General features: G+C 36.4%; 1 protein-coding gene across 1 annotated transcript in view; it reads left to right on the forward strand.

Moving 5' to 3' along the window:
• Window positions 1-18,913, forward strand: part of KCNT2 (potassium channel, sodium activated subfamily T, member 2) — a 318,603-nt gene that overhangs the window by 204,067 nt on the left and 95,623 nt on the right. The window contains exon 15 of the mRNA XM_012650477.1: window positions 17,653-17,802. Coding sequence (XP_012505931.1) covers window positions 17,653-17,802 — 150 coding nt within the window. The remainder of the gene's footprint in view (window positions 1-17,652; window positions 17,803-18,913) is intronic.

Raw genomic sequence — 18,913 nt, forward strand, 5'->3', positions numbered from 1 at the left:
AAATTTAAGAATTCCAATTCTACATTTCATAAATAAATATTAAAAGCAAGGGGAAACAAATTTGCTTTTATAGTTTTGCAGAATTAATTTTTAAAAATCGGAATTTTGTAACTGTGTTCTTTAGAGGTGCTTATTTCATAAGAAACCCTTCATTAACTTACTGGTAAAATATGTTATTTTCATCAGTGGGATCAAATAGCAGATCTGGGTATTGCTGCAATGCTTTTTGTGAAATGAAAATTATATTGAAAACACTATTAAATTTTGGTATTTTCAAAGTAATTGGTGTCTTTTAAAATAGGAGAAAACAGAATGCCTGATTCACTTGTTTTTCCTTACCTTTCAAAGTTATATTATATTCAAGTTCAAAGTGTTTGTAATGTTACAGAAAGGTGATCTTGTTCACCTTTCTATCATGAGCATTTAAACTTAAGTGAATTTTATGTTTTCTCAAATAATTATTTCACCAGAGATTGCTTAATAGTTTTGTGAAATCTGCAACCATAGTAGAAACATATTAAGCCAAAATGCAGTGTAATTAGTGTATGTGATATATAAAAAATGATTCTGTCATTTCGTACAATTGGCAAACTTGTGTTCCAAGGCACAATTAATATTTTGGATAGATGTTAATCTTTTTCTGAAAAATAAAATTACATTCTCATGGAAGATTGGAAATGCTAGGTTAAATATTATGTTTCTAATGACTTAATGACTTTTTACTTTTTTATTTGAACTAATTTTAGACTTACCAGCAAAGTTGCAAAAATAGCGCAGAGGATTCCCACATACCCTTCCCATATAAGCTTCCCCTAATATCTACACCTTTCATAATCATTGGTGCAATTATAAAAATGGGGACTTAACATGGGTACAATGCTATTGACTAAATTATTGACCTTATTTAAATTTCATTGATTTTTCCATTAATGTCTATTTTCTGTTCTAGAACTCTATCCGAGATCTTCTTTTGCCTTTAGTTGTTATTTCCCCTTAGCGTCCTCCAATCTGGGGCATTTCTTATGGACAAGATTAGAATCAGAATAAACTAATGATTTTTAATGGATATATACACAATGATTGATGCAGAAATATAGAAGTGTTTCTGTGTGTGTCTGCTAGTAAGTAAATGTCTATTCCCAGCTGTGTCTCTCAGACAGAATAGAAGCAATGACACTCTGGTAGCAAAGAGCACACTTGTCTTAGTCTGTCTTATGTCGCTGTAATAGAATACCTGAGACTGGGTAAAGAATGGAGATCTATTTTCTTTACAGTTCTGGAGGCTGGAAAGTTCAATATTGAGGGACCATGTCTTGTGAGATCCTCCTTGCCGTGTAATCCCTTGATGGAAGGCAGAGGGTAAGAGTGTATATGTGAGAGGGAGCCAGTGAGGCAAGTGGCAGGGAAGCAGGGCCTCGTTATGCCTGCTGCCTGGAACCCCAGTTCCAAGCAGACCTCCGAGGGTCCGACCACACCAAGCAAAGCCTCCATGTTCTCTGAACGTTAGGACATTGACCTCGGATGAAAATTAGTCATGAGACCTTTCTTGTGTGTTATTCCCTGACATCTATGGATTCTCCAATTTTAAACACTGTGATAAGAGAAAAGAAAAACCGAGCTAAGAAAGACCACAAGGCAGGGAAGAAAGGAAGGAAACAGAGACAGGAAGAAAGGAGACTTTTTCTCCCCTTAATCCTGAGCTCCTCACAGAGGCCCCAGGGAATCAGCTGTCATGTGGGAGGAGGAGAAAGTTTCTTAAAAGTAATAAGGATTATAATTACCACACTGACTGCAAGAAAGAAAAAGAAAAAAAGAAAGAAAGAAAAAAACCACAGCGTTGGGGAGCATGCTCAAATGAGCTATCTTTAGTTCCTTTGGAAGTTTCACACTCAGAAACTGTGAAGAGGACTATATTTTATAATCTGGCAAATCTGGTTCTGTCACCCTCCTCCTGTATGTGGATAAAATAGAGTAGCAGTGAGGACGAGAGGCATTTTGATTTCCCTTTAGATGCACACACACACACACAATTGAAGGTCTTGGTATGTTTGATTGCTATAAATTGGCTAATTGCCATTTGGGACATAGAACTTGAACTGTCGTTGATGTAACTTTCTTAAATCTGAGCCTCTATTTCCATGAATAGAGTAGTGTGTGCTTTTCAGTGGTTTCAGTCAGTTTTGGAAGTATTAACAGGCTTCTTTTCCAAACACCACACAGCTCCTTCCCACCCCTAACACGCCACCCCACTGGCCACCTGGTGGCTTCCCAGCAGCAGCAAGGTGGGGGCATGTGCTTTATCAGTGGGCTCGTCCTGGCTCTAGGCTTCCTTTGGTCTCATACACTTCCCAGGTGGATAGTGTCAGGTGGAGAGTGTCGCTACTAGTGTTCAGCTGCTGACGACAGCTGATGTCATCTTCTGGCAGCTTCCTGGTGAGCCTTAAGCCCGATGCCTAACACCACACTGAGAACACACATCTGCTCTGCTTCACACTCCACAGGGCTTCCTTGTGAGTAGCCTCACGGGACCCAACTGCCTCTCAGTCACCTCTGACAGGCCGTCCAGTTACGTCTTTCTAGTGTCTCCTTGGCTTACTCAGGTAAGCTCTGGGGCTTCTACAGTGTGAGCCCATGAGAAATAGATAGATCCCTTCCATGCCAGTCCCCTCCTGCTGTGTGTGTGTGTGTGTCGGGGATACTGTAGTGAGTCTCTTCTGGCTGCCTTGACCAACTCTTTTCCACATTTCGTGCCTGAGCATCAGCTGCTGTTGAGCTGACTACATCCTGGGAAGGAATGTGAAACTTTCTGCTGCCTGTACTTCCAGATTACATGCTAAGTCCTTTTTCATATCCCTTTCTTTCTTTATATTTTACGAATTTCACTTATCAAGAAACTATACACTATTAAATGGTTCGCACTTGCTCTTCTAAAACTCTTAAACCATGCACTAGTTTGCTCTAAACTCATATTTTTTTTTGGCCATAATATAATTTGCTGGGACTGCCATAAAACACAAACGCAGACCGGGTGGCTTAAACAACAGAAACTTATTTTTCCACAGTTCTGGAGGCTAGAAGTCCTAGATCAATTTTTGGTTTTTCCCAATTGCTCTCTCCTTGGCTTGCAGATGGCCACGTTCTCGCTGTGTCCTCACGTGGTGTTTCCTCTGCTGCCCCCGCATTCCCCGCGTCCTTTCGTGCATCCAGATCTGCTCTCCATGTGAGAACACCAGTCGGACTGGGTTAGACTTCCTCTGACACTGTCGTTTTAACTTCATTACCTCTTTTAAGGTCCTGTTTCCAAACGCAGTCATATTCTGAAGTACTGAGGGTCAGGGTTTGAGCATATGAATAGTGGGAGACAGACTTCAGCCCATTACACCCGTGGAAGTGGGAGACACCATGGGTTGTACTGGAAACATCTGCAAATTGTTGCTGTTTCCAGGATGCAAATAATTCTGCTGCTTCACAGAAGCCTCCTTCTTTGATCATGAGAATTCAGAAAGACAATATTGTCCATATAACCCTGGTTGTCCTTTCTCCATTTCTCTCATGGCAAAAAAAACACCAAAACACACACACAGCAAAAACAAAGAACCTACTACAGTTCTGGAGATATGAATTGGAGGTAATCACAAAAAAAGAAAATAATGTACTTCTTAAACATACTCATTTTTATTTTATATAAGCTAACCTGTACTGAAAATCTACACAGAAAAGCATTTTTAGGTGTCTCCAAAAATCTGTTTGACTACCTGAGAAATGTTTTCCTAAGCACGCTCATTAAAAGATCAACTGGAACAGTATTCTATTAAACATATTTTGAGAAATCTGGATACAGCTCTAGTCTGGCAGTCCTCTGCTCGGAAAGCCTTTAATAGCTCGGCATTCATCATCAAATTAGGTCTAAATATTTCTGCTTTATTTCTTTAAGGCTCTCTATGCTCTAGTACTAATTTATTTTTATATCTTTATCTCCCATGATTCTTTTATATATAGTATGTTCTCCAAATTACATGATCTTAAATATACTTTGTGATTTCCGCCTTCTGCATCTTTTTTTTTAATGCCATTTCCTCTGCCTCGAATTCATTTCTTCTGCCTTCCTAGAAGATTTTGTTAAATCAAAAATACTATCTCTTCACGAATATTTTTAAACTCCCCAATTCAGTATGATTTCTCCCTTCTATGAACTCACATAGAATTTTATTGTATTCTGCCAGGGCATGTACTTGTTTTGTTCCAGTTCTTAGTGGGAATGCTTTCAGCTTCTCCCCATTCGGTATGATGTTGGCTGTGGGTTTGTTATATGTGGCTTTTTGAGATATGTTCCTTCTGTGCCTGATTTGTTGGGGGCTTTTATCATGAAAGGTGCTGAATTTTGTTGAATGCTTTTTCTCCATCTATTGAGATGATCATATGATCTTTGTTTTTGCTTCTGTTTTTGTGGTGAATCACATTTATCACTTTATGTATGTTGAACCATTCTTGCATTCCTGGGATGAAGCCCACTTGGTTGTGGTGGATTATTTTTTTTTTAATGTGCTGTTGAATTTGGTTTGCTAGTATTTTATTGAGAATTTTTGCATCTATATTCATAAGGGATATTGGTCTGTAGTTTTTTGTTGTTGTGGTGTCTTTCCCTGGCTTTGGTATCAAGGTGATACTGGTGTCATAGAATAAGTCGGAGAGGATTCCCTCCTTCTTGATGTTATGTAATAATTTCTGCAGTGTGGGTACCAAGTCTTTTTCATAGGTCTGATAGAATTTGACTATGAATCTATCTGGTCCAGGGCTTTTTTGTTGTTGTTGTTTTTAGAGATTTTTTATTGCTGCTTCAATCTTGTTTCTAGTTATTGGTCTGGTCAGGAGTCTATTTCTTCCTGATTGACTCTTGGGAGGTTATGTGATTCCAGAAATTCTGGAATTCCAGAATTCCAGAAATTTATCCAACCAGATGAATAGAATAGCACCCCACATATCAATTCTATCAATCAAAGTGAATGGTTTAAATTCCCCACTCCAGAGACGTAGACTGGCTGAATGGATTAAAAACACACAAGCCAAATATCTGCAGTCTCCAGAAAACACATCTAACCCACAAGGACTCCTACAGACTCAAGGTTAAGGAATGGGAAAATATATTTCATGCAAATGGAAATCAAAAGAAAGCAGGTATAGTCATTCTTATATCAGATAAAGTTGACTTTAAATCAACAATAGTAAAGAAAGACAAAGATAATCATTATATAATGGTAAAGAGAGCAATTGAACAAGAAGACATAACAATCCTAAGTATCTGTGCACCTAACACAGGAGCGCCCAGATTCATAAAGCAAACCCTACTAGATCTAAGCAAAGAGACAAAGACCAGCATCATAATTGCCAGGGACTTCAATACCCCACCCACAGAACTGGACAGATCATTCTAGCAGAAAATAAATAAAGAAACACTGGGCTTAAATGGGACTCTAGAACAAATGGACCCAACAGACACTTACAGAATGTTTTACCCCTAAACTACTGAATATACATTCTTCTCATCAGCACATGGAACATTGTCGAAGATTGATCATATTTTAAGCCACAAATCATGGCTCTACAAGTTCAAAAAAATTGGAGTCATACCACGTATCTTCTCAGAATACAGTTGAATAAAACTAGAAATCAACTCCAATAGAAACACCCAATTTTATACAAAGTCATGGAAGTTAAACAACCTGCTGCTGAATGATTATTATATCAGTGATGAAATTAAGATAAAAATCAAAAGATTCCTCAAACCAAATGACAAAGGGGATACAAGCTATCAAAATCCTTGGCATTCATGAAAAGCAGTCCCAAGGGGAAAATTCATAGTCTTAAATGCCTACAACGAAAAGACAGAAACAAATTAACAATCTAATGATGTGTCTCAAGGAGCTCGAAAAGGAAGAGCAGACCAAACCCAAAGCCAGCACAAGAGAAGAAATAACTAAAGTCAGAGGAGAACTAAATAAAATTGAAAACAAGAAAATAATACAGAATGTCAGTGAAACAAAAAGTTGGGTCTTTGAAAGGTAAACAAAATTGATAGATTTCTTGCTGCATTAACCAGGAATAGAAGAGAAATGACCCTGATAAGCTCAAAGAAATGAAAAACGAGATATTACAGTGGAAACCAGAGAAATGTAAAATATCACCTGTGAAAAAATCTCTATGCACATAAACTCAAGAATGTAGAGGACATGGACAAATAAAACTTTTATTCCAAGGTTGCAAAACAGACAATCAAGACTATAGTTAGTGAAACAGAGTTTTAAGTATGTTAAGTTAAAAAGTGCCAGGTAAATCTGAGTTTACAACCTGACAACCAATGAGACAAATTCTTCCAGTAGACAGGTTTTATTTGGCCACTAACATGGTGTAAACATTTTTTTTCTTTTCAGTTGTTTTCTTGGAATTTGCTTCTCAGTGGACATGGGACAACCATCTTGCCACAACCCTAAGCACTCCTTATTGTGTTACATCTGAACTGATTCACATATTTGTACTTTGCTATTCACTCTGTAGACGCTAGAGTTGCAGAATGCTGCAAAAAAGGAATTAAAAATGGCAGTACGATTATATGAGCAACCCTGGGGGACTCCATTGTGAAATAATTCTTTTCTTTTATATCGCACATTAAGAAATCAATAAATAATACAATCATACGGTAGTAAAATTTGATAACATTGTTAAGAGATACCTTAAAGGTCTTTGAATTAAGCTCAGGATTTGAAAGCATATATTTTTTAATTTTTATTTTTGGTGAAAATGTAACCTATGAATGAGGTAAATTGCTAAAATAGCATCTAATTAAGAGTTAGAACATTGTTATGGTTTGCTCATTTATGTATTCATTTCATAAATAATAATCACATGCGTCCATACTGTGTAAGGTGCTGTGTTAGGGGTTTGGGGGACACAAACGTGAATACATTGTGATTACAAATCAGACCAGTGTCAGCATTGTGTGCATATGTATTTGGAATGTTATTATAAATTTTCCCTAATGGATTTATTTTATTAATACAGATACTTTTTAGTTATGGTAACATCAATTTGCATATTTGAGAATAAATCTAATTACAATGTGGAAAAGCAACAAAGAACTTCCTAGTTACAATTATTTTTAAAAGGACAAAAAATAAGCAAATGATAGAATGTAAATAGAAGCAAAAGGAGCTTTTGATACTCCTATATCTTTAAGTATCAGTATTTTTTAAATATAAGTCACCTAGAAAATTCACTTTGATGTTCTAACTAAAGGTACAGATATAGCAGTGTAGTGGAAATGCACAAGAGCATGAAGCACTTGAACTGAACATATGTATTCGATAAGCAAGCAGGCTGTGATCGGGGGGGTGGGGGAGCACATTGTAGCTATAAAATTTTATTAATGCTGAAGTAGAACAGTTTAAGATCAGTGAGATATGACTTATTTAATAATGGAATTAAAGAGGCGAGAATGCAGCTCCATTATTACAAATGAATTTCTTTTTTCAGCTGACAGTTTAAAAAGTTGATGAAAAGTCTTAACAGAATTTTAGGATTTTTTTTTAAATTTGGTGATAATTAATGGGAATTAAATTAGCACTTCAAAAAATTATATTGGAGTTATTGAAAGAGAAACTACCATTAAGGGCAGTGAATTTAAGCCACCTTCTGCAAAAGTAACCTTTTAAATTTAACTTTTGAGCTCTTTTTCATTTCTTACTGAAATAAATCCCTCTCAAAATGGTGTTCATTGTTTATGTTCACTGTCAGTAATGCTGAAAAACTGTACAGCACTTCTCTATTCTTGCCACTTTCATAGCAACTTTTCTTATCCTGAGAATGGCAAACAGTTTTCTGGTTCCATCTGGTGGTAGAAAAAGACTGTCATTCTTCATATTATTTCTTAATTTTTAATCTTAGAACTCAGGTTTCTATTTTGATGTCTGATGACATAAAATGTTGGAGAAGTTCTGCTCTTCAAGAAGAGGAATGCAGAAGCCTCTTCCTAGTAGACCTAGATGTTTTAATCTTGTGTTTTACTAATTCTTTTGTATAGAGTTCTCAAATACTTTTCCTTTAAAATATGGTAAACCCACATCTGTAAGTCAATTCTGTTGGAAGAACAAATGGTCACACTAAGTTATGTGTTAGCTGTTCATTTTGTAACTTCACCTGTTTGGGAATTATCTGTGTGCCCCGATATATCTCCCATCCCATAAATTATAATTATGCTTCCAATGATGCAGGCTACAATTTGTCAGAATTATTTCTTTGACCTACTATAGATTCCTAACATTGATAGTAAAGGCAAATTGCAATATTATCTAAATATTTTAATTTTTAAATAAAGTAAAACTTTGAAACCATTGTAAATTAATTCATATGTGTAATTCATATGTGTTTGCAGAAAAGAACCCTGTGAAGTATACAAACAGCTAACTGTAACCAAACTGATGTTATTTCCATTGAATATGGAATTAAATAAAGTATGTTAATTTTAATTAGACTTAAACCTTTTGGTCATATGTTTTAATCCTTTAAAATATACTTTCAATCAATATAATGAGTTAAAACATTTTATTATCTTATTTAAAATACAATGTCAATAAAGACATTTTTATTTAATTCATTTAACTTATTTATTTTATGCAAGTATAAGACATGAATGACATTTTTTTCCTAAAGCAAAAATTTTTTATAATTATATGTAAAGCCTTCTGTTACATGGTGAAGAATGAATTTTATATCAAGGATATCTATGACAAGGTACTCTTTATTCCGTTGATGTGAAAATAGTTTGATAATACAAATAAGTTTATAAAGGCAACTGGTATGGCAATCTGTATCCATTTTGGTGAATCTGAAATGAATTATTTATCATGTATTTAACTACATTATTTAGGATTGAAGAGAACAAAATATACTAACAAAACTAACTGTAAAATCACAATGCAGAGGTGTTTAAAACAACAAATACAATGTGAAAGAGGCGGATTGCCACTGATGACTACATTTTGCAACTCTTTAGCAGCGCCTCATGACACCAGGGTTGCTCTTTGGTTTACCTTTAGTGTGATGGCATTCTTACATGCATAAAGAAAATACAGAAGTTAAAAAATTAAATTATACTTTCTAAGATTTATTATTATGAGTTACACAAAAACACATAGCTTCATACAAAAGTAAGTTGCCAGTAGAATAAGGTTTTATGGTATCTTTTAAAAATGTGAACTACATTACTGAGCAGGGTAGTTCAGCACATTCCAGAAATAGGAACAGTGTTTGCAACCTAATAAGACTTCAGCATATTGTACCTGGAATGGGAAATTCTAGTTAAATCCTTTATTTCTCCCTCTGGAAAAATTCGATATGGGAAAATTTTTAAAAAACAAAACTATATAAGCTTCTTTTACTGCATTCAGAGATGTATATTAAAATACATTTCTGCAAAGAGCAGACTCAAGTGCTTATTAGTAAATAGCCTTTGTTCCACTCCGTTGATTGCATTGACGCACAGGAGATTGGCATATGAGTTAATTTGCTTTCTGGCAATAAATACCCGTTGGCCTTGAAGTTGCAATCATGGATAAATGAGAAATGTGCAACTTGTGTCTGAAAGAAAAATAAAACCAATTGTCAAAATTGATTTACCCACAATCTAAAAGTTAACTGGAGCAAAGTAATATTTCTAACTTGGGAACAATAAACAGAATGAAATAAACATATCTTTTTTTTTTTTTAAACCAATACCTACTATGTAGAGAGGGGCTTTCACGTTGCCCCAGGATTAGTGATCATAACCCAAAACCGAGGACAAAGAAGAGTGAAGTATTTCGTTGTCTAATCCTCCCACCCTTTCGTGAGAAGTGATGATCAGAGAGGGGAACGAGTGTAAGAGCTCAGTGCTCTTGCATCCGCCCCCAGCCAGGTGAGGTGAGGTGAGGTCCACAGAGTCACCTGTTACTCAGAAAAGAGGACGCATGCTCAAAGTGGGAGCTGGCATCTCATTCCCCAGTTAGACATCTGCTTATGTCATTTTCCGTGATTATTTGAAGGAGAGGGAAAAAGAGACAGAGATACCAGGGCAGAGAGCAGAGACTGCTGCAGAGCAGTCCACGTTCCGTGCATGGGTTTCCTGTGCCACAAACAATAGCTTAAAAAGGTGTAAGCTACCTTTCTACTACCTGTCTATCCCAGAAGGTAGGGCAACCCAAGAAGCCAGAGGCTATAGGGTGTGCCACTGGGAAATAACTAGAGGAAGAATGGAAGAGACTTTCTTGCCTACTGGTGATGATACACAGAGGCCCACCCCTCAGTACCCACAAAGCATTTTCACATCTCTGCAAAATGGCCAGCATTTGGTTACCTTCTTTTTAGTGAACATTAATGACTAGTTGCAGGTAGTCCAGAGAGCAGCAACAACCCAGGGAGACAAGCCTGAGATGGTAAGATTGGAGCTTCAAATTGATGGGCCTGGGTCTCATTTGAATGGAACTTAAACATGATTCGACAGAAATGGGATCTGTCTAAAACATTATTACTAAACAGGAATGGGAGATTTGAAATCACATGGCCGAAGGCTACAAAGTCTTGACATGGAGGTTGTAATTTATTTACTTCACTTGATTTCTTTTTCTTTTCTCCTAAGCAATTATCAAGCTTTTCTCATAATTTATTTTTTCTTTTACATTTCTTTCTCATTAAGACACTTATTTAGGGTTTAAAATGCAAAAAATAACAGATACAACCTTTAGTTTGTCTAAGGCTGTCATAACTATGGTATTGGATGCATGAATTCTAGAGCACTCCCTTTTATTCAGAGGAAATAGAATAGATTCTTTCAAATATCAAACATACACTGTTATTCTGTACTCCATTTATTTTCTTACTACCATGTTTTATTTTCATATTCCTATCCTTTTTCTTTATTTTTCTGCTAACATCTTTACAAACAGCCGTAGCTGGCAATTATTTTGAAAATAAAGGTGGACATAAATATGACTAGGAAGGATTCTTTACTATTTAGCTATGAGTTAATATGGTAGAGCAGCCTCAAACAGGTATGAAACAGACAACAGACTGCGCTATAATACTTCACAGGTTGGCGTGCACGTCAAAGTTAACAGTTAGTAAATACACAAGCCAATTATTCCCACTAAATATTCATTCAGTTGTTATAAAAACATCTTAAATCTTCATTAAATTTTTGTATAATTTTCAATAAGCTTTCCCTTCTGTGATTTTTTGCCACTAGTATTTCTTATGTTTTTACTACTGCTAGTTTTACCTAATTATAACATCCAATTGGTATAACATTAAATTCATTTCATGTCCATTAACGATTATGAAACTCGGTGGGCTTTTTTTCCCTTAATTCTAATGGCAAATTCATCATAGAGAAAGTAATTGGTTAGACCTAAAAAATTATTCTGGTGAAGGATAAAGGAATTATATAATTAGAAAAGCATAACATTTAGTAATTGAGCATGAAGAACATTGTTAGATTATTCTTTGTTCATTTAACAAAACATTTATTAAGCCCTTACTCTGTGTCAGAACAGATGTCAGCTCTTGGAGACATAGGGGTAAACAAGACAGGATCCTTTTTCTCATGAAGCTGATTCCGCAGGGAAGCAAGATATTTAGGATTAATTAATACAACTTAATGTTGCAGTGTTATGAGAGAAGCACACCACTGCAAAGCTGAGGAAGTAATGGTCAAGCTGAGGGTCGAAGAGTGAGAGGCCATGGGAGGTGGAGGCAACAGCCTTGTGAAAAAGCCTAGATATGTGAGCGTCTTGTCCAGGGACAGCTGAAGACGTCTCATGACTGGTGCACACGAGAGACCGAAGGAACAGATGGAACCTGACAGACGCTCATGGAATAGGTTAGCAGGGTTTGGTAATGATGACTAAAAGTGTTTAACCTTGTAAAGTGGGAGGAGGAAGACCTTGACGCGTTTCAGCAGGACAGTGACATGAAGTGATTTAAGACTTTTAAATTCACTGTTACTACAGCACCACAAGTGGATTTGTGAGAGCACTTACTGGAGACAAGGAGGCGAGTTAGACTGTTGTAAAGGTGTAAAAATTGATGATGGAGAAAGGAACAAATAAAGTGATGAGTTCAGGAGAGACTTGGGTGATAGAATTAAGGGACTTTCTTCTGTATGGCATTTGGAAATACCTTATTTATTTATTTACGGGATTATTTCTCCCTCCTTCAAAAACAATCTTGATTTAAGCCTACCTGGACACAAAAAGTAAAATGATAAGAAAAATAGTGAAGGCTTCCTTCCCCTCATGGTAGGACAATTCACGTGTCCCCAAACTCCTGGGCGATGTTTAGGCTCCTGTGTCCTAGAGAAGGACAAGTGGTACGTTTGTGCGAGGGACCTGCATTCCCTGAGGTCCAGGTCACCTGCAGGTCATGGGGGACAACACAGAGAACATTTGCCACTCGCTGCTGGGCAACCAAGAGCTCTGACTTCTCCGAGACAGATCCAGCCTCTCCCCTTCTGTTGGAAGGTCGAGGCAATTTAGAGGAGCGTGTCTGGGGCCACCTCCCGCAGCGCAGTGGCCGAGGTGAGACCTCCAGGTCTGTGCTGTCTGGGGTGGCAGCCACTGGGCACGTGAATTGTGACAGTCCCGATGGGGTGTGCTGTGTGCGTAAAATGCACCCCAGATTTTGAAGACATAGTGCAAATAAAAGGATGTAAAATATCCCAATTTTTAAAAATAGATTACATGATGAATTGATAATATTTTGGATACATTGTGTTAAATAAAATATTAAAATTAAAAAAAACAGGACATGAAGATAGAACAGTAAGTCAAAGACAAATGAATTTTTTTTACAGATCTGTAGGACATAAAATGTCCTGCATTACTAATACGCATAAGAAAAATTGGCTGTTAATTTCCTAGTAACCTGAGGAAAGGAAATAGAATAGCTGCAGCATTCACACTGAATATTACACTTACTGAAGTTCCTGAACAAGGTGTGGCCTCTTTAGCCAGACTGCCTGGGCTGAATTCTTTGACTCATCCAAGCTTGCAAGATCATGGAAGCCATTGAGACTCAGTTTCTTCATCTGTGAGTTAGGGATTATGATAGCATATTTCTCACAGATTGCCAGGAGGATAAAAACCTCTCATTAAACAGATATTTTTTGAACATCTCCTGTGTCCTAAAAAATGTTCTAGTCATTGGAAATGGCCCAGAAAACAAGGAAAACAATAGAACTCAGATCCAGTGCTTGCGTTCTGCAGAGGGCTGGCGTTGGGTCAGAGGCTGTGGCAGAAATAGACAAGTAATTAGCATGCAAACGAAGGCATAATATGTGATATCATAAAGATGTCAGTTTAATCTAAATTTGTGCATTTAAGGCCATCCCAACAATCATACCAAAAGCATTCTTTTTTAAAGTAGATAAGCTGATTTCAAGTTTATATGAAAAAAATGAAGAAATCAGACTAACAAGGAAAATTGTGAAGGAGAATAATAATGAGAGGGGGTTGCCTTACGTATTTTTAAATAGTTTACGGTTGCAATGATTGAAATAGTGTGGTATTAGTGAATGCATAGAGGTGAATACATGTAACAGGCTAGAAAGTTCTAATAGAGGTGCTTAAATAATTAGGAATTTGGTGTTTGATAATGTAGCCTATAATGCTGCCTTGAAACATAGCAAGGTAACAGTGAAAAATATATAAACAAAAAGTTTAAATCATCACTACCAATGACGTTTTTGTGTCTTTTATTTTTATTTATCATAAAATATTTTAGATATTTATACGTATAAGAATATTACATGAATATTCATGTGCATAGCATTCCCGATTAAAAAAGAAACATTTCAGATGTTTGGGAGGCCTCCATATACTGTCTCCGATTGACTTCTCTTATTTTCTAGTACCTAATTAACTCCAGTGCTGAATCTGGAGATACTTTTTTTATTTAACATTTTATATTTAAGATTTCTTTATGATGTTTTTTAAACACTGGAAATTGGATTCTCACCGGTATCAATATGAATATTTGTTAGTTCATTTACCTATCCATATTTCTCGTGGATATGAGTATTTAATATTGCTACAAGGCCGGGCGCGGTGGCTCACGCCTGTAATCCTAGCTCTCTGGGAGGCCGAGGCGGGCGGATTGTTCAAGCTCAGGAGTTCGAAACCAGCCTGAGCAAGAGCAAGACCCCGTCTCTACTAAAAATAGAAAGAAATTAATTGGACAACTAAAAATATATAGAAAAAATTAGCCGGGCATGGTGGCGCATGCCTGTAGTCCCAGCTACTCGGGAGGCTGAGGCAGGAGGATCGCTTGAGCCCAGGAATTTGAGGTTGCTGTGAGCTAGGCTGACCCCACGGCACTCACTCTAGCCCGGGCAAAAGAATGAGACTCTGTCTCAAAAAACAAAAAAAGATTGCTACATATATTTTTTCTCTTCTATTGGCAAATCCTTCAGAACACACCCACAATCTACCTGGCCCAAACCATCATCATCTGTAATAGCTGGATCTTTGCAATAACCTCATCACCAGTCACTGCCCCTTCTTCAATCTATTTTAACACATTGACCAGAGGGATTTTTGTAAAATGTAAGTCAGATCTGCTTGTGCCTGTATTTGAAACCCTCTAATGGCTGCCAAAGCATCCCACATAAAGGCCAAAGCCGTTGTAAAATTTCATAAAGTCCTAGATGACCCCTCTTCCTGGCCAGTTACCTCCAAGCCCCGTTTTCTCCTCCTCCCTCAACTCCAGCCACACTGGCTTCCCTGTGTTTCCTTGGCCATCCCCAGCACCTCCAGCTCAGGGAAGCGTTGTAGCTACTTCTGCCCAGAGCGGTCCCCTTCCGCACGTCTGCGTGACGAGCTCTTCCACCTCTCCAGGATGTTTACGTGTGTGTCGCCCCCTCAGTGAGACCTTCAGTCACACTATTTCCATTTTATTCTACCCCCTCAAATATTAGTTCCCTCCCTGCCCTATTTTTCTCCCCACCACTTATCACTTCTAGCACAACAATTTATTCTTTTGTTTATTGTCTGTCTTCCCCCACTAGCTACTCCAGGAGAAAGTGTTGTTTCCCTTTCGTTAACTGTCATAACTTTTGAATCTAAAACCCTTCGTGGAACTTTGCAGGTGCTCAAAAATGTTGTGTGTAGAAATTAATCAGTGGAAATGAGACACGCCCATTGGTATTAAGTGGAATTTCTAATGTCTAACATTTCTTAGGCAAATAACATGAGCTGAAAAGAGAAAAATTTATGTATTTACATTTAGTTGGACTTAGAGGTTCTTCTTTACCTATTAGAGGCTTTGAAGAAATCATAAGAAAAGGAAATCTTAAAGAAATGAAATACTAAAGAAACAGTGCTTCCTGAGGTGAGACGTGCCCATATAAAATAGTAAGACAAGCAGACGATTTAAAGAAATCCGTCTGAACAGTCCTTGTCTCAGGCCGTCCATTTCTGTTCCCTTTCAAGTTACCACACCGTGTTCCCATTTCAGCTTTCGGGATCAGATTTATAACTCTCTTGAATGGCTTTTAGTACCCTGTGATGATAATTATTTGACCCAGTACTGCCTTTTGGATCATAAACAAATCCTGATAAATTACCAGCAGCTTCTCTTATGTTTTCAGCCCTTTGGCTTGGTTTTGTCTTTGCCAAGTACCATCTTGCCAAACTGTAAGGTGGCACACAACAAAGATAATTTTATTTTGTTTAACAAAGGGAAAGTCTTCTCCACCAGGAATAGTCGTTCTTATGAAATAGTAGGTAAACATAGTCATATGCAATCAATAATCAAAAGTGTTCGGCTTTCCTATTTCCAAAAATATATTAATATCATAGAAGAACATGTAAAGGTTTTAAGAACATTATTGTTTGGTACGTTGACTGGAAATGTTGAAAATGGATCCCAAATTTAGCAATTGGGAGCACATAGCAGCAAAATAATACTGACAGCTAACATTTACTAAGTGTTTTCCATGATCTCAACGATTCCTAAGTGATTTCTTTGTGCTACCTCAGGCTGACACTGTTTTCCACAGAAGAGATAAAGAAGCACTGAGAAGTTAAATAACTCACAGAAAACTGCAAAGCTGGGACTCAGGTCAAGCAGTCAGATTCCAGGGCACAGACTATTGTCTCTTACGCACATTTAAGAAGGAATGAGGCACAAGAGGAGCATACTTTGAAAATATATGATTTTTTAAAACTTACCGATGCACTCAAAATGTTTACAAATGTTCCCTCTCCATAATAATCTTTTAGGCAACACTCAGAGTTTAAAATGTTTTATAAATTCTAAATAATGTAGTCAAGACTTGTCATTTTTCATCCATTAAGAATCTAATAGAGATTATGATGAAATATTTTGATTTGTATATATTTATCACTTTGCTTCTAAAATGTGCATTTCTTGTAGAGTTCATAAGCTTTATTTAGCAAAGGTAAATGAGTTTATTGTATAAAATGAAAAAATATATTTATACATTATAAATTTCTCATAAATTGAATATTCAATATATTTCTGAGGCCAATGAGTTAGGTGAGCCAAAGCAGAACATTTTAGAGCAAAAGAAAATGTACTTTTTGTAGTAAACTTGTCTACTTTTTAGAAATGCTTTGGCGTCATCTCTTTCGGAGACTGTCTTAGTTCAGGCTGCTATTACAAATTGCCTAGACTGGATTGTTTATAAGCAACAGAAATTTATTTCTCACGGTACTGAAGGCTGTAAGTCCAAGATCTGCATGCCAACCTGGCTGAGTCCTGGTGAGAGCCTCTTCTAGGTCGTAGACTGCTGACTTCTCATTGCATTTTCACATGGCAGAAAGAGAGCTGGCTCTTCGGCCTCTGTTTCATAAGAGCACCAATCCTATTCATGAGTGCTTCACCCTTTGACTTAATTGCCTCCCAAAGACCCCACCTCCAAATACCGTCACATTGGAATTAGGGTTTAATCATATGAATTTTGGGGGACATGAACATTCAGTCCATTGCAGAAGCCTTATTTTTATCACAAAGAAATGTCTTTCCTTGATTCCTGCACAATTAGAAGAAAGCCATTGTGTTGATATGAACGGAAATGAAGAGTATATTTTCTATGACATGAAATGATAAATTGAAATAGATACATTTGTAATTTTAAATACAGAGCAAAATCAAACACCTACAGGAGCCAAGCAGGTATTATCAATGAGATAAAGTTGGCAACATTATGGAGACTATAAAACAATGTATATAGAATGTACATGACGGGATATACATAAAGAGAGAATAAATATAGAATGCTGTGTCTCATTGATTCATGGTCAGACTGAATGCTTTCCAGCTTCATTAGCTGGGTCCTGATAAAACTCCCACTTTCTAGGAAACTGCCATTTCTCAAGCTTGTGTGTGTGTGTGTATATATATATATGGTGTTAACTTCCAAAATTTTGTAGGAACTCTTGCATGTCATATCACCATACAGAGTTCAAAGCACCATGCCTATACTTCTTGAAATAGTGCTTGTCAGTTCTTACAGTTGGACACAGTTGTTGTATGACAACTGGTTTTTTAACCACACTCACTGTTTCTCTTTTTGTGTGTGTGTATGTGTGTGTGCTTGTATTGCAGAGAAGGCCAGCAATCGCCAGAACAATGGCAGAAGACGTATGGAAGATGCTCTGGGAATGAAGTCTACCACATTGTTTTGGAAGAGAGTACATTTTTTGCTGAATATGAAGGAAAGAGTTTTACATATGCTTCTTTCCATGCTCACAAAAAGTATGTTTCTGTTTCCAGAATGGAATAAAAATATCCATCAATCAATGGGGCATACCATTTAAACACAATTTTCTAAAATTCAGCTCATATTAGTGCTCTTGAGTTTCAAGTATTCTGGAATTTTTGGCATGATTTTGCACCATTTGAACTGTGGCCTCTGTATGGTCTCAACAGTTTACATTGTATAAGTTAGTAGGACTATTTACTTTAGCGTCTTTTAAACTCTCATTTTAAAATATTGTAATCCATTAGGAGTTCACAAACAAATGAAAATCATCTTTACAGATCTAAATTTTAAAGTATTGATTAAAAATTTAAACAAAGTAATAATAATTTTTGTAAAAACTATCCATGAAAAAAACAAAACAATCTCTGATGGTGGCATCTGGTTTGGCCAGAGAATTAAGTTAAAAAATAAAGGACACTACCTTCCACTTCAAACATGGAATATTATTTTTTTCCTTTTGGAGAAAAAATTATTTACTTAAGAAATAAAAATGTATATATATTATGAAAATATATTATCTGTACTAAAATGTATTAATATAATATAGTTGTGGGACTTATAATATATCTAGTATATTCCACTATCTAATATGTAACATTCAGGTGGTCCCTGACATATAATGCCTTGATTTATGACTTTTTTTTACTATACAATGGTATAGAATCAATCACATTCAGTAATACCTATACTTTGATATCCATACAACCATTCTGTTTTCACTTTTAGTACAGTAGTCAATAAATTACATTATATATTTAATACTGTTACTCAAAATAAGCTTTGTGTTAAATGATTTTTCCGAGCTGTACACGATGGAAGTGTTCTGAGCATATTAAGGCGGGTTAGGCTAAGCCATGTTGTTGATAGGTTAGGTATGTTAAATGCATTTTTTACTTAATATTTTCAACTTATGATGGGTTTATTGGGATGTAACTCCATCATAAGTAGAGGTACATCTGTGTTGTACTTTGATTTTAAACTTCATTTTATAACATATTAAGACATAATGAAGTAAAAATATTCAAGATAATTTGTGTTTGAGAAGTAACCCAAAAAAAGTAGACAAGAATTTTTTTAAGTAGCCTATTACATTCAAAGGTTGTT

Source organism: Propithecus coquereli, unplaced genomic scaffold (assembly GCF_000956105.1).
Source record: "Propithecus coquereli isolate 6110/MARCELLA unplaced genomic scaffold, Pcoq_1.0 Scaffold328, whole genome shotgun sequence".
Classification (NCBI taxonomy): domain Eukaryota; kingdom Metazoa; phylum Chordata; class Mammalia; order Primates; family Indriidae; genus Propithecus; species Propithecus coquereli.